Below are 14,286 nucleotides of genomic sequence, written 5' to 3' on the forward strand. Positions count from 1 at the left end.
GTCCAAGTTGTAGTCAGGTGGGAAACAGGCAAGCGGCAGAGAGTTCCACTGGCGTGCAGTTCTAAGAAAGAAGCTTTGCTCATGGAATCTACGTTTGGATTTAGGCACAGATAAAGAGTGGGGAAAATTATTGACAGTAGTTTCAGCCAGACGGGTGTTTCTCATGAAAGATTGCTATGTTATTTCAGTCAGTGAAAGAGAAATGCTTTTTAGATTGAGGCAATTTTTATTTTTTCTCTATCCAGAGTGTTTCTTTTTGCGAGGCTGGATTTTCCCCAGTAAAAAACAAATTTTGTCTAACTCTGCCCTCGTGAGGAGTCAAGTAAACAAGGACACCAGCAAATTACGCCCTTTGGTTGATTTCAAAATAGTTAGAAAGTAATAGGAAATCAGTGATGTCAGCCATCTTAGACTTAACATCAAACAGAATAAAGAATATCTGTTATCCAGATACATATTCTCATTTTCTATTCAACAATTAAAGTTTCTCTTTTTACTACCGTTATATAGTTGAATTCCCTTTTGTAATTGTGGATTTTCTAGTGGGAATTCAGCTTATGCAAAATTTAGTTTGTATTCCTAGGAATTTAAACTGCAGTTTTAAAATTTTAATTTAGTATTTTTTTATAAAATACTCAAAGCTTCTTTAGACTAAACAGTAGCAAATGGCTTCTACCAGTGAGCAAGAAATTTCTTTATTGATATTGTGCATAATGTTATGTTTATTTTTTTTTTGTGTTTATCCAGTTTTATTCCAAGATTAAGAATTGCACATAAAAAGAAAATAAAATGTCACAAAATTTTTTATTATGTACAGGGTGGGGCAGAGCAGTTAGCTTATTTAAATTAAATTGGTATTCCAAATAAGCAAGTTGCAAAACAAAACAAAAAATACACATTATATTAATAAATTATTGCTTGGCTTTAAATTGTACGTTTAAGTTGTCTTTCCAACATTATCCAAAAACAAAATAAAATTTGAAATGAAAGTCGGTTGTCTGCCCTTGGACATGGACGCTGCTCCTCCACCCACCATCACAGACACAGAATAAAATTTGATTTTGTTGAATAACAAAAAAAAACTAGTTGATCAAATTTCATGATTCTTAGAATATTTTATCTTTGTTCCATGACTGGTATGTACATCATATAGACTTTTCTGTATTTTCTTTACTTTTAATTGTCGCTATAAGTGCAAATCTGAATAAGCCCTCAAAAAATACATTTTCATGGCAACATATCTTGTCTGCAATTTTCTGCTTACATTAAGGTCAACAACCAAGTGACATAATTCAAACTTAATAGAACTTAAATAACACAGTCATCATAATAATACTGGCTAGAAATCGTTTACCAATCAAATTTTATTTTATTTTATAAAAATAAAAATACTGGATGATTTTGTGTAAATTTTGGAGTACAACTTTTTTTTTAACCTAATAAGTATATATACATAATAAGTTTTTGTGCAATTTTAATTTTTTAGTATTGGATTAAAACTGTTTTTTTTTCTGTTTTGTCATATATAAAAACTGTAACTTGTATTTGACATTCATTCCCTTCTATTGTTATTAATATAATATTTGTGTTTGAAACCTTTACTAAGTAAAGCACTATGATCTAAAATAACCTCTTTTTTCAACACAGCAAATCAGACAATAAATGGTATGAGGAGAGAGAGATGGAGGGAGCAGTGTAATATTAACAGTGGTGAAAAAAGAAAGAGAGTAAGAAGAAAATGTAAATAAAGAAAATAAGATGAGAATAAGAGCAAAACATGCTTCCCTGACTAACATGAAGAAATCTAAGTGTAATGGGAATAAGCATCTCGCTTCTTAACTCCCTATAAGCATGGTTCCTAATTTGCAGTAGGTCCCTCACATTTCATTGGCAATTTGCCTTATTTGGGGTGAATCTCATTTTAAAAAAAAAAAAAAAGATAAAGAAAAAAACAAAACAATGTATGATGTACCAAGATTGATCGAACAGGTCATGGGTCATCTATTAAAGAACTAAAAATGATAATAAATATACTTACATCACAGAGTGAGCTGTATCGTATCATTGATAACAGTGAATGTATATGACTTTCACTGGTAAAATAGAGACGTGTCCGTACGAATCTCTGTGGAGATGAAACCCCTTTGGAATATCTGAAATAAAAGATCTTACAATAAAATAAGGAAAAAATATAAAACTATTATTACAAGAATTACTATATGTAGATAAAGAATATGAAACACTGGAATAAAGATACTATTGTATAGGATAAAAACAATTTTTGCAAATAAAGTAATTTTTTCAGTAATATCTCTAAGAAGGTCAGTGTTTAATTAAAAAAGTATATGAATATTGTGTATAAAATGCAGTTTTGAATTTGAAAAATATAAAAATATATCAGACAGTAAAAATCTTGAAAAAAAATATACCCTCCTGCATTATCTTAAAAAAAGAGACATTGCAATTTATTCTCAACAAAAGCTGGGAACTAATGGAATTCAGATATAAACAATTGCTGCAATTTGAAAAATCAGTCAAGCCAAATTATTTTCGATTGAAACATGTATGACCCAGTAGCAACCATAGGGCCAAGGAGAACTGCCACTGTCTTGCACAACAAGGCATCAATGTATGCATATACAGAAATTATTGTTTGAAAAATCAGTCAAACCAAAATATTATCTGCTGAAACAGACTCAACCCCATTGCTATGACAACCACCAAATCTGCTACATTTGCTAGTGTCGTACGGAGAGGTGAAAAAGTACACATGTGCACAAGGTCAATTATGGCAGTAATTCTACTAAAAACCGAAGCACTTCTGAATGTAAAAACTAGTGCATAATGTTTATTAAGTTTGCATAGGATGATTTGTTGTGCATATTCTAAGACTATGATGGGAAAGATTTTGAATGTTTGTGTATTACTTGTGATCTGGAAATGTACCAATGCAAAGTTTGTTTTTTTTATTAGCCATCTAATCACTGATAGGTATAATAATGATCAGACATACAGTGTAATAAAAAAATGTGACCTTACTTAGATTTTTCCCATATTTCTTTATGGTGTGACCAGTTGAAGGATGAGGACTTGGTACTGTGGCGGACTAGTTACTCCTGTAGTACATATTGAAAGTTTAACTATCCATAAGACTGTCACTTAAAACTAATTTTAACCAGTCTTTAATCATCATGCTATGGGTCTTCTAGAGGTTGATGGTCTGTTCCTTACTAAAGATAATAACATAAAATAGGTGACTCCAAACACAACAAAGATCCCAAATTGAAACCTCACTACTTGATGCAGTTTTGTGTCATACTGTTATGTCTCATGATATGTGTTAGCAGTTTAATAACCATCTAAAAATGATCAATGGACAAACATAACCTTAAATACATATATTTAGCAACTTACAGATAAAATAATAGAAGCCATTAGATGCATGATGACTTAAAATCCGTAACTTACATATTGTTTTTTTGTTTTTTTTACATGGAGGTCACCACTTATCAAGGCCCAGAGGCCACTCAGGGATAAAGGTTATTGCATGTATAGTAATCAATGAGATAGTATTGTAGTAATCATTAGTATTGGAGGTTTGATAGAGTGTCTTACTTAAGGGGGGGGTTTGTAAGGAATTTGTTTATGTTGGACTTGAAGACATTGAAGTTGTAGTCAGGTAGGAAACAGGCAAACGGAAGAGAGTTCCACAGTCGTGAACTTCTGAGAAAGAAGCTCTGCTCATGGAATCTACGTTTGGATTTAGGCACAGATAAAGAGTGGGGAAAATTATTGACAGTAGTTTCAGCCAGACGGGTGTTTCTCGTGAAAGATTGGCGAGGGGGGACGAGAGATTGGAGCTCAGACAAGCACCTGCCATGGAAGTAACGATAAAACAAAGACAGGCTTGCAACATCTCTTCTGTGGGAGAGAGGCTGCAGGAAGAGAAAAGGGCATCCCCACTAAGTTACGAAGTCTATTTTGTACTCTGTCAAGGCAGGATAGGTTGTTTTTAGCAGCTCTTGCCCAGATGTGGTAGCAGTACTCCATCCTTGGACGTACTTGGCTTTTATACAGATAGAGAATTACATCAGTAGTGAGATATCTTCTGGAGCGGTAGAAAGAGCCCACCATTTTCCCAGCATCCTTGGCAACAGACTTGATGTACGTGTTCCATTTCAGATCAGGAGTAAAGATCAAACCCAGAAACTTGTCAAAATATGGAGCCACCCCAAGACGAGAGCCATCCATTTCAATTGATGCCAGATGGGGATCAGAGCATTGATGATGTAAAGATAGAAGCTTGGTTTTGGATGCATTAAAAGTGACCAGCCACCTCTTCCCCTACTGTACCACGCGCTCAAGATCAGAGGAGAGAGAATTAGAGAGAACTTTGTCATTTACGGCCTTTGATGTGTTGCCGTAGATGGTCGTGTCATCAGCATAGATGTCAACGAATGATTTAAGTATGTGTTTTGGGAGATCATTGATGTAGATCAGGAAGAGAGTTGGGCCCAGGATGGACCCCTGAGGGACTCCAGCATTAATACTGTGGGCCTCTGATTTCTGCCCATCAATCACTACTCTTATGAACCTATCGGAGAGAAATGATTTAATGATTGAGAAAACATTTGCAGTGATACCATAGCTGGAAATCTTGTGAAGTAGGCTCTTATGCCATACCTTATCAAAGGCTTTTTATATGTCAAGAACAATTGCCTTGGAAAGGAAGCCTTTGTCAAGGGATTCACTAATCCTATGAGATATAACGATTAGCACATCTGCTGTAGATCTTGTGGAGCGGAAACCATATTGCATGTAAAAGCTGTTTCTGCTGAGGTGGTTGACTACTCCTTTATTTAATATGGATTCCAACAACTTACTCATAACACACAGGAGACTTATTGGTCTGTACTGAGAGGGAGATGACTTTTCACCTGAATTCTTAAATACAGGGCATACTGATGAGGTTTTCAAGGGTGTTAGAAAGCACTTCTCCTTAAGGCAACGCTTAAACAGTTTTGTAAGTATAGGGGCAAGTTATGGTTGGAGCTTTTTCAGCACTATAACTGGAATGCCGTCAGGACCAGTTGCTTTACTGGAATCAAGGTTCTTGATTAGCTTGGTGACCTCATGCACAGATATTTGTATGTTGCATAGCGTGTTGTCTGTTATAGGAGGAAATACGGGGAGTTGATGGCCTTCATTGCATAGGGTAGAATTAGCTGCAAAGTTCTTGGCAAATAGTCTGGCCTTGTCTGATGCTGACGAGATGACCTCAGGTCCATTGATGATAGTTGGGATAGAACGCACGCTTCTGTTCAGGATCCTGTTTAATATTTGCCAGAACTGGTGGGGACCAAGCCACTGCTCAGCTACTTTGGATTTAACAGACTGAGCATATAGCTCTCTTGCATTTTTTTTATCACTCTTTTACAGTGGTTACTGGCAGACCTGAAAGCAGCTTTAGTCTCAGTACATCTATTACGTTGGTAGCTATGAAAAAAGTGATTTCTGTGCACAATGGCAACAGCACATTCTGGGGAGAACCATGGCTGGCTGTTAGGTTTTTGTTGGAATTTTTTGGATGGTATGAATCGGTCTATGCCTACAATTAACCATTTGGTCAGGTCTGATACTATAGAGAACACATCCTTTTTAAACATGGAATGCAGAGGTAGATCAGATATGAATGTACGGAAGCTATCCCAGTCAGCTATAGAGTATCGATATACAGTACGGTGAAGAGGTATGTCTGAAGACTTATTACATTTCATTTTTATCTTAACTGCTACAACAGAGTGGTCGGAGGATCCCAGAGGAGATAGAATGAAACATGAACATAGCTCAGGGGAAGTTGTGAGGAAAAGATCTAGAAGGCTTGCATACTGACCGGTAGTATCGGGCACACGGGTGAGTTCGTGAACAATCTGAGTGAGGTCATAGGCAATGGCAAAATCATGACAGAACCTCCCTCGTCATCGGTTGTATTTGAGTGGGTCAGGCATTCCACATTATGGACATTGAAGTCACCACAGATGTGAATGTTAGCCGAAGGATGGGCAGACAAGATGTGGTCAATTTTCTCAGATATGCTCTGTTGTGGGGGCGATAGAGGGCAGATATAAATGCAGTAGTGTAAGCTAGTGCAACCCGCAAGCACATATAAGGTAAATTAGGGTCTTCTCTGGAGATATCCCTACCACATGGAAAGCCATCTTTAATATAGGCACATATTCCATGCCCATGGCGATCTTGAAGGTCAGATTTAGATGTTAAGTTAGAGTATCCTTTAATTATGGATTCGTCTAGGGAAGTGGTTAGCCCTATGCCAGTTTCACTTAGAAAGAATATGTCCGGTTTCGTCTCCTGTAATTGTGTTTCAACCTCTGGAAGGTTGGAATGTAGACTCCTGATGTTGGAGAAGGAGACCTGGTAATAGGAGTCTACGTTGGAGGATGGGGTTCTAGGTTTATTTGTGTTTTTTTTTTTTTTTTGAGATTTGTCATGTTTTTCTCTCAAACGGTCATGGCTGATGTCCTTTCTCATGAGTAATAACTCTCTCTTCTTCAGTCTAAGGGTAAAACCCAGGACCATGAACAATAGAAGGTAACAATAATGATCGTGGTGTGTTACCTGATATTTTTCTGCAATATTTTGCAAATAGAATCCATTCATCAAAGGTCAAAATTATTTGACTTGACTTGAGGTGACATTCACCCAGGATGGGTCGAGTTGGCTTCTTCCATAGAACACACAGTGTCCCAGATAAACACAGCCCATACATGATGGTCCACAGCAGTTAGGATAGTGATGGGCAGCAAGTCTCAGGATCAAAGGCGAACACCGTAGACTTGTGGACTGGAACTATGTTTAACATTGGCTTTGATGATGTGTGACTAAGTCTTCAACTGGTCTATTAGTGGTTCTGGAGCTATTAATTTGTTGATGAACTTTCCTGGGTTGTGACGCACAGCATGGTCAAACCAACAAAGTCTCCTCTTTAAAAGAGCTTGGTTAAGAGGGATCATACTGCACCGTTTAAAATTATTTGCCGAGTTGTTGTTTTTTTAAATAAAATGCAAAGTAACATTGTCATAGTAATCTTAAGGCAGCAGCAGGAGAAAAATACATTCAATATATTAACTGCTGAAAAGTGAAATTAAAAATATTATATCCAGTTGTTTAATTCTAAATGTTGTTGCAATTTTTAAAATGTTGTACTTTAAAAACTTATATATATATATATATATATACTAGCAGGTGTGCCCGGCGTTGCTCGGGTATTTGGAGGTGTATGCTGTGCAAAAAAAGCAAAAAAACAAAAAAAATGGTTAATTTTTTAAAACTTTGACCCCTATTATGACCCTTTAAAATTTATTGTTTCGGGCTCAAATCACTTTATTAAGTTAGATCCATGTTCAAGGAACCTAAATCTAAAATTTCAAGTGTCTAGACCCAAAATTGTCGGAGGAGTTTGGTAGAGTTCTTAAAGGTCAAATCGTTGAAATTTGACCCCTTAACAGTCAAATTTCTGGCTGACACCCGTCACATCGATTTTCCCAAATCTCAGTACCCGGTATTTCAAATTTCGAGTCTATAGACTAAAAATTGACAGAGTTATTGCATAGGGAAATGTACACAGACAGACAGACACACAGACAGACATGTTCACTTTTATAGATATATAGATATATTTCTCTTTATCTGTTTGTCTCTTCCACTTGTTCTCGGACTACTGAGTTGATCTGGCTGAAATTTTTTTATGAACCTCTATCATGATAAAGTAGAGTGAACAAAGGATTATAGTATTTGTTTGATGCAAAGTTAGTGATTAATAGGAATTAGTCACCACAATACAACATTTACTCTCACTTTTTCTTGCAAACCACTGGAGCAATCTAGCTGAAATTTTCTAGCAACCTTTGTTATGATAAGGTGCAGTGAATTAAGTATTATGGTATCTATTCGATGCACAGGGATTAATAAAAATTACTATTTAATACAAAAATGAGAACAAATTAAACCATATCCAACCATCAATTTGGCATAAAGCACTCATTCTAAGTCAACAGGCTATAACTTTTGCATGTTTTTAACTAAAAAATTGAATCAATTAATAAAATATTTTTAAAGCAACAATTTGCTTAAATTCAATTATTAAAGTGATATATAATGTTGTTCTGCAAGCTTTTCAAAAAAAAAAATGTGCAAGTCAATAACCTTGAATCTAATCGCGTAGTTTCTTCTTGTCCCACAGTAAGACATTGTTGAAGGTCACTTCGGATTTTCCTCAGCAGTGGAGTACACAGGCTCTGGCCAATTTGGAGTTTTTCTTCCATTGTTATTCCATATTCCTATAAATAAATACATAAATAGATACTTAGATTATGGTACCTTCGATATAGAATCTGTAGATTCTTGTTTTACTAAGAGGAATGGGGAAACACAAAGACATGTAATTTGAATAAAATATACTGCATGAAAACAAATACATCTTGTATTACCTTTGATTTAATTTTTTTTTGTTAATTTTTACTAAAGAGTAACCACTTAACAAGGCCCAAAATAAAGGTTAAGTGTTAGGTGAACAGTGAAATAACACTGATAATCGGTAATGACGATTTAAGTCAAGTTTCAAAATAGATTTTCTATAAATACAAACAATGCATCAATGTATAGGTTTTAAATGATTAATTTGTATAAATAATATATAATTTTAAAAAATGACCCTTACATTGTGAATGAATTTACCAGCCTTGCAAAAATATTAAACTAGAGCGAGCATATATTATAAAATGATACAATACTGATTGAAATAATTGAAAATGTGTTATTTTTTTTAGATTAATTATTTTATTTTAAAGAATCAAACACTTGCATATGGTTCAATATAAAGATACATTTAAAGGTGTTATTTGCACTACATTCCAGTCGATATAACCTCCAAATTTCTTAAGATGTATGGAGGTGCCTTCAATAAGTTTCCAGACTTTTGTACAGGCATTTAAAACTTGTCACAGACTTGAAAATTCAGTATGTTATTGCTATACATCTTATGAGATGACTGACCAATTTTTATGACTTCATGTTCAAATGAAGGACTACAGCAGGAATTGGAATAAATCCTACTAAAGCCTGATTGTCACAGCTGATGAATTTCAAAAATACAATCTGGACGTGAGGACACTTTGGAAGAATGATATGCAAAAAAATTCTCTTTTAATATGTTAAAAATGCGACAGAAACATGTGGAATGCTTCAGACTGCTTTTAGATTATTTTACATGAATCAAGCATCAGTTTTGGAGTGGCATAAGAGATTCAAGGAAAGCAGGGAGTCCGTGAGGGATGATGAGAGATGTGGGAGGAATAAGTCAGTCAGAACACCAGAGTTGATTGGCCAAATAAAGAATTTCATGGATAAGGACCATCGTGTGTCTATAGAGATAATAAGTGCAAAGTTTGATGTCAGTGTGGTATTTGCACACACAAAGAACTTTATTATTCACAAGGAATTTAAAATGTAGAGGATTTGTGCAAAGTTTGCCCCAAAGGTGCTCAGAGAAGATCACAGACTATTTGACCAAGATGGGCATGAAGAAAGTTCCTCAACCACCTTATAGTCCAGACCTTGCTCCCTGTGACTTTTGGTTATTCCATAGAGGCTGTTGTTATAAGACAATCGAGATGAAAGAGGCTGTGACGAGGGTCACTGACACACTCACACAAAATGACTTTTATGGGATCTTCCAGAAGTTGTTGGAACGGTACAAGTACACTGGAGCCGAAGGAGATTACTTCAAAGAGGACTAGAGTTTCATGTGTGTACTATCAATAAAAGTGCCCATATGAAAAAGTCTGAAAACTTATTAAAGCCACCTCGTACCTGATTGAATTCAGGAATCTTTCTGTCAAACTTAAGAATCTGCACAGAATTTTAAATGAAACCTTTTATTTAATCTACAGATCCGTGTGGCATCATGGATAAAATACTTAGTAAAATTCAATTGTAAGTCACACACTGGAGGTTGAAGGTTCGATCTTCAGTGTAGGATCTACTCAGAAATACAATTGCGAATTACTTAGAACTTCTACCCAGTCATGGCTGATGGAACAAGAACATGCAACTCCCATGGATTAAATAAAGAATTCCATTCAAAATTCTGTGCAGATTCCAAACAGAAAAATTCCAGAGTTCGATAAGGTACACCTGAAGAAGTTCTGAGGTTATATCAACCAAAATGTGTGAATAAAACTTATTAATTATCAATCCTCATCTCAAAAATTCAAAAACAGATACATTTAATGCTGGTATTAACTTCAATGAAGGTCGGATAAAGTCCTGTAGAGACACTAAACACTTAGATTATGGTACGTTCTACATGACATCTGTAGATCTTTTTGAAGGAAAATGGAGAAAGATAATTTGAATAAAATGAATTGCATGAAAATGATTAAATGTTAATTTCAATTTAAGATGAAAACAATGTTTTTCTCCTCTACTTTTGTTAATAACAAATTCTTTGATCGGGTCCTTTTAGATGCATCTGCATATTCTAGATGCAGTGGCGATAATGCACCACAAACAAAATAAAAGTCTGCTTCCCAACCGACTACAGAATAATTGTCTTTAAGTCTAATGTAAACAAATATTTGTTAGTCAATCCTCTTGGATAATCAATTCCACTTAGGTAATCTTCTGCCCATTCCATCCATTGTTTCCAATCATCATCCAACTGACAATCTATTTAACTCTTATCCTCGAGTAACCCTTAGGCCTTGATAAATGGTGACTCATCAGTAAAAAGGAAAAAAACACATTAATTTATCACTATTTTCATATGCATACATAACTGCTGCTGATTAACATCAGTGCTACTGTTGCTACTGCTTCCTTCCAAATACACACAGAACATCAATAGACATACATTGAATGTATATATTAGAAGAACTCCACAAAGAATAAAAAAAAGAACATTTTGCTTTGGAGATTTTGAAAGTGATAAAACTCATACCTGAGGAATTACAATATCAGCCAATGCTTTTGAGCAGTTGAAAAGTTCTTCGGCTCGTTCATATTGCAAGGTGTGATGATTATGTTGCAAGTCATATTTAATGCAATCATAAATATCTGGGATCTTACTGACATCAAATAAGCCTTGCTTTGTTTTGAAGTCTTTCTCCAACTTGGCCCAACGACGTATCAGTAGCTCCCAAGATTCACCATGGTATAATTTTAGATCTACAGGTAGAATATATTCAAAGAAATCAAATTAATATAATTGAAGAGAAAATATAAAATATATAAATGTGAAAATTCTAACAATATGCTTGAATTTAAATTATTGGGTATTTTTTGTTATTTTTAAAATTGAATCAATTTTAGTTTGCTTTATTTTCAAGCTTTTTCTCTTTTATCTTTCAAGGATATATAAAAAAAAATTCTAAAGTTTACAGTGCTCAGGTAACCACCCACAAAGTAACATGGCTGTTGCAACAGACCGTAAAGAGAAATCTTTCTAGATTGAGGCAGCATTTAAAAAATTCACTTAAACTGGTATATAGTCATCAAAAAGTACTCAATATCCTGAGAATAGCTTCTTTTTGTATCCAATCTGCTGAAGAATTTGGTAGGAAGGTGGTCAGGTACTTCTTTTCTAGAACGATTACATTTTCGTGTTTTTATTTGTTTTTTAAGAAGTATTACTATATATTTTGTTTTTGAAATTGTTACATAAAGTACAGTCACCAAATGCCCCACTTCATATACTCAGATAGGGGTGGGGGTATCGATGTTGTCCACAATAGAATTGAAATATAGTAATGAAAAAGTGCTCAATATTCTTAGTATAGCAGGTGTGTCCAAATGAAACTTCATTTCTTCTATTTATTAGCACTACAAAGCCAAGTATCCCTGCTAGTTTTAAATAACACCAAAAAATTAAAAAAAAAAACAACAGAATTGTGTACCTGTACTTGTGCATTTTCATTTTCCAAATAAAATAAAATCACCTCTCATCGAAAGCATAAATTAAGGACAAAATCAAAATGATGCCCTTCCCTCCCCAAAGAAAACTGTTTGGTAAGAAATTTTGGCCCTTGTGCATTTGAACAAACATTACAAACACTTTCCTTGTGCAGACAGAACTCTCCTAAACTGCACAAATTTTCTAGGATACTTAATCACAAATTCAAAATGCCGACATAAAAGACACATAAAAGAGAGCAGAAGAGCGATTTTATAATAGAAAAGGAAGATAAATCGAAAATGAGGCTGATGAAATGATGGCGTAGACTCATATCAGCGGCCATCTTGTCAACCAAATTCAACAGCTCATAAAATGTGTTAATATTTGAAATAAAATAAAAAAGCATTTAAAACTATTAAAAAACACAAACAAATGATCGATGTAGGTTGTAAAATAACTTTTATTGGCTATGCTAACATTTATTTGTTGTCTATTTAATTATTGACCACTTTTTCGTTTTATTATCCATTGTAAAACATATCCAATTTATTAAAGTTGCAAAGGAATATTTTTAAATTTCTGATAATCTAAAAATTTTTCATCTTTATAAACCAGGAAAATCCATACAGTCCTCATAAATAATCTATATAATAATATGCTATTGAGTAATATAATAGTATTTTTATGCAGGTTTTTGTGGCAACAATTGGTACTCCATCCTACCAAAATAGGGGTGTTTTCAGGCAGTTTACTTTAAATGAAGTTAAATCACGTTCAGATTAAATTATTATATCTTGTTGAATATTTTGTCATGAGAAATAAAATACTTTTCTCTACATAAAAATCAAGTCAATATTTTTAAGCATATAATTAATAGACATTTTTTAAAGGTTTAATTTTATCCTTACCTCGAGCTTTCAACTCCAATTTTAAAGAACGTATCTTGGCTGTTATTTCTCTGACCATTTCATGCACCTTTTCACACATCTGTCGAGGATTGCTAACAAAGTTCATAGCATTGTACACAGAAATACTTCCAGTTGCAGCTAGCTACAGAAAGAAACAAAAAAGTTTGTTTATTGGGAGAAACTATAATAAATTGTGAACAATTATTTAAAATTTGTAAAAGATTTATAAAATATATATCATTTATAACTTATAATTCTTCTGAATACAATTTACAAAATTTGCACAATTAAAAATTCTTTTAAGGTTCACTGCTTACATTTATAAAATTTATTATGGCCCATAAGAAAATAAGAGCTTATATGTATATATTACCCAAAAATTTGGAAGAACTAAAACATTTATATTAACTGAATATGTATATACATGTCCAGAGAATATGTATATACATGTCCAGAGATTAGTTTGGTAATGCTCTGGAGATGTCTGGCATGAATTCCTTTATTGTTGGTCTCCAACAATAAAGGAATTGGCACCAGACATGTTACAGTACTGGAAATATTATGAAAAAGAAGATAGTTTGAATATTCTGCAGTATGCAAAGAAAATGTTTGATGATGAAGTATTAATTTGACATATTAGGGACCCTACGTCAGTAGCGATTAAGTTAGCTAGTGTGAATTTGGACAAGGTCACATTGAGTGCATAATGATAACTCAGATCTGCAAAACAGAATCGCTTCCCAGGGTTGAATCAAAGATGGGTGACAAGGCAGGAAAGATTAAATGATGTAGATGGGTGACAAGGAGGAAAGATTAAATGATGTAGATAAAACAGTTGAATGATATGAAGATATGATAAATGAATCATGTTTTCGAGTGAAATAAAACTAAGGTTTTCACTTGGTTCTCTCCAGCAAGTCATATGAATGAGATACAGCCAATAATGTAGAATAATCTAAGGCGAATGTCAGTTTGATGCTTGTCCGTCTGCATCACTCATCTTTTAAGTGAGGAAGTAAAGTTAAGGAAATAATTATTTAGATATTTAGTCTCTCTCTCTCTCTCTCTGTCCTAAGTCCATTCTCTCCAATAAAACCTTGAAGAAACTCAGCAAACGTTTCCCTGTGTCTTTCCTGTATGAAAAGTTTTATTTGTGTTAGTTAAACAAATGATCACTAGATGAAACAGCCACTCATGAAACGACAACAACAAAAAAAAAAACACTGTTGATGAAGAGAATAAAAAGACCAACATGTATAAACATGCTGCACATGTATGCATAAAGACGTTTTATTTGTATTATCAAGAAAAGCGAAAAATATTTTTTCCAATGTCACATTTCGAAAAACCTTTGAAAAGCCAGTTGATATATGCCAGGTATTTGGAAATAAATTTATTATCATCATA

General features: G+C 34.0%; 1 protein-coding gene across 27 annotated transcripts in view; it reads right to left on the reverse strand.

The window, feature by feature from the left end:
* LOC145297875 (inositol hexakisphosphate and diphosphoinositol-pentakisphosphate kinase 2-like) overlaps positions 1 to 14,286 on the reverse strand; it is a 375,735-nt gene that overhangs the window by 123,396 nt on the left and 238,053 nt on the right. For all 27 annotated transcript variants that reach the window (XM_080144282.1, XM_080144206.1, XM_080144210.1 and 24 more), the window contains 4 exons: positions 12,880 to 13,021; positions 11,018 to 11,244; positions 8,224 to 8,357; positions 2,039 to 2,153 (listed from right to left, as the gene is read on the reverse strand). In XM_080144282.1, coding sequence (XP_080000408.1) covers positions 2,039 to 2,153; positions 8,224 to 8,357; positions 11,018 to 11,244; positions 12,880 to 13,021 — 618 coding nt within the window. The remainder of the gene's footprint in view (positions 1 to 2,038; positions 2,154 to 8,223; positions 8,358 to 11,017; positions 11,245 to 12,879; positions 13,022 to 14,286) is intronic.

This window comes from Euprymna scolopes, chromosome 2 (assembly GCF_053919585.1).
Source record: "Euprymna scolopes isolate OS-2025 chromosome 2, ASM5391958v1, whole genome shotgun sequence".
Classification (NCBI taxonomy): Eukaryota; Metazoa; Mollusca; class Cephalopoda; order Sepiida; family Sepiolidae; genus Euprymna; species Euprymna scolopes.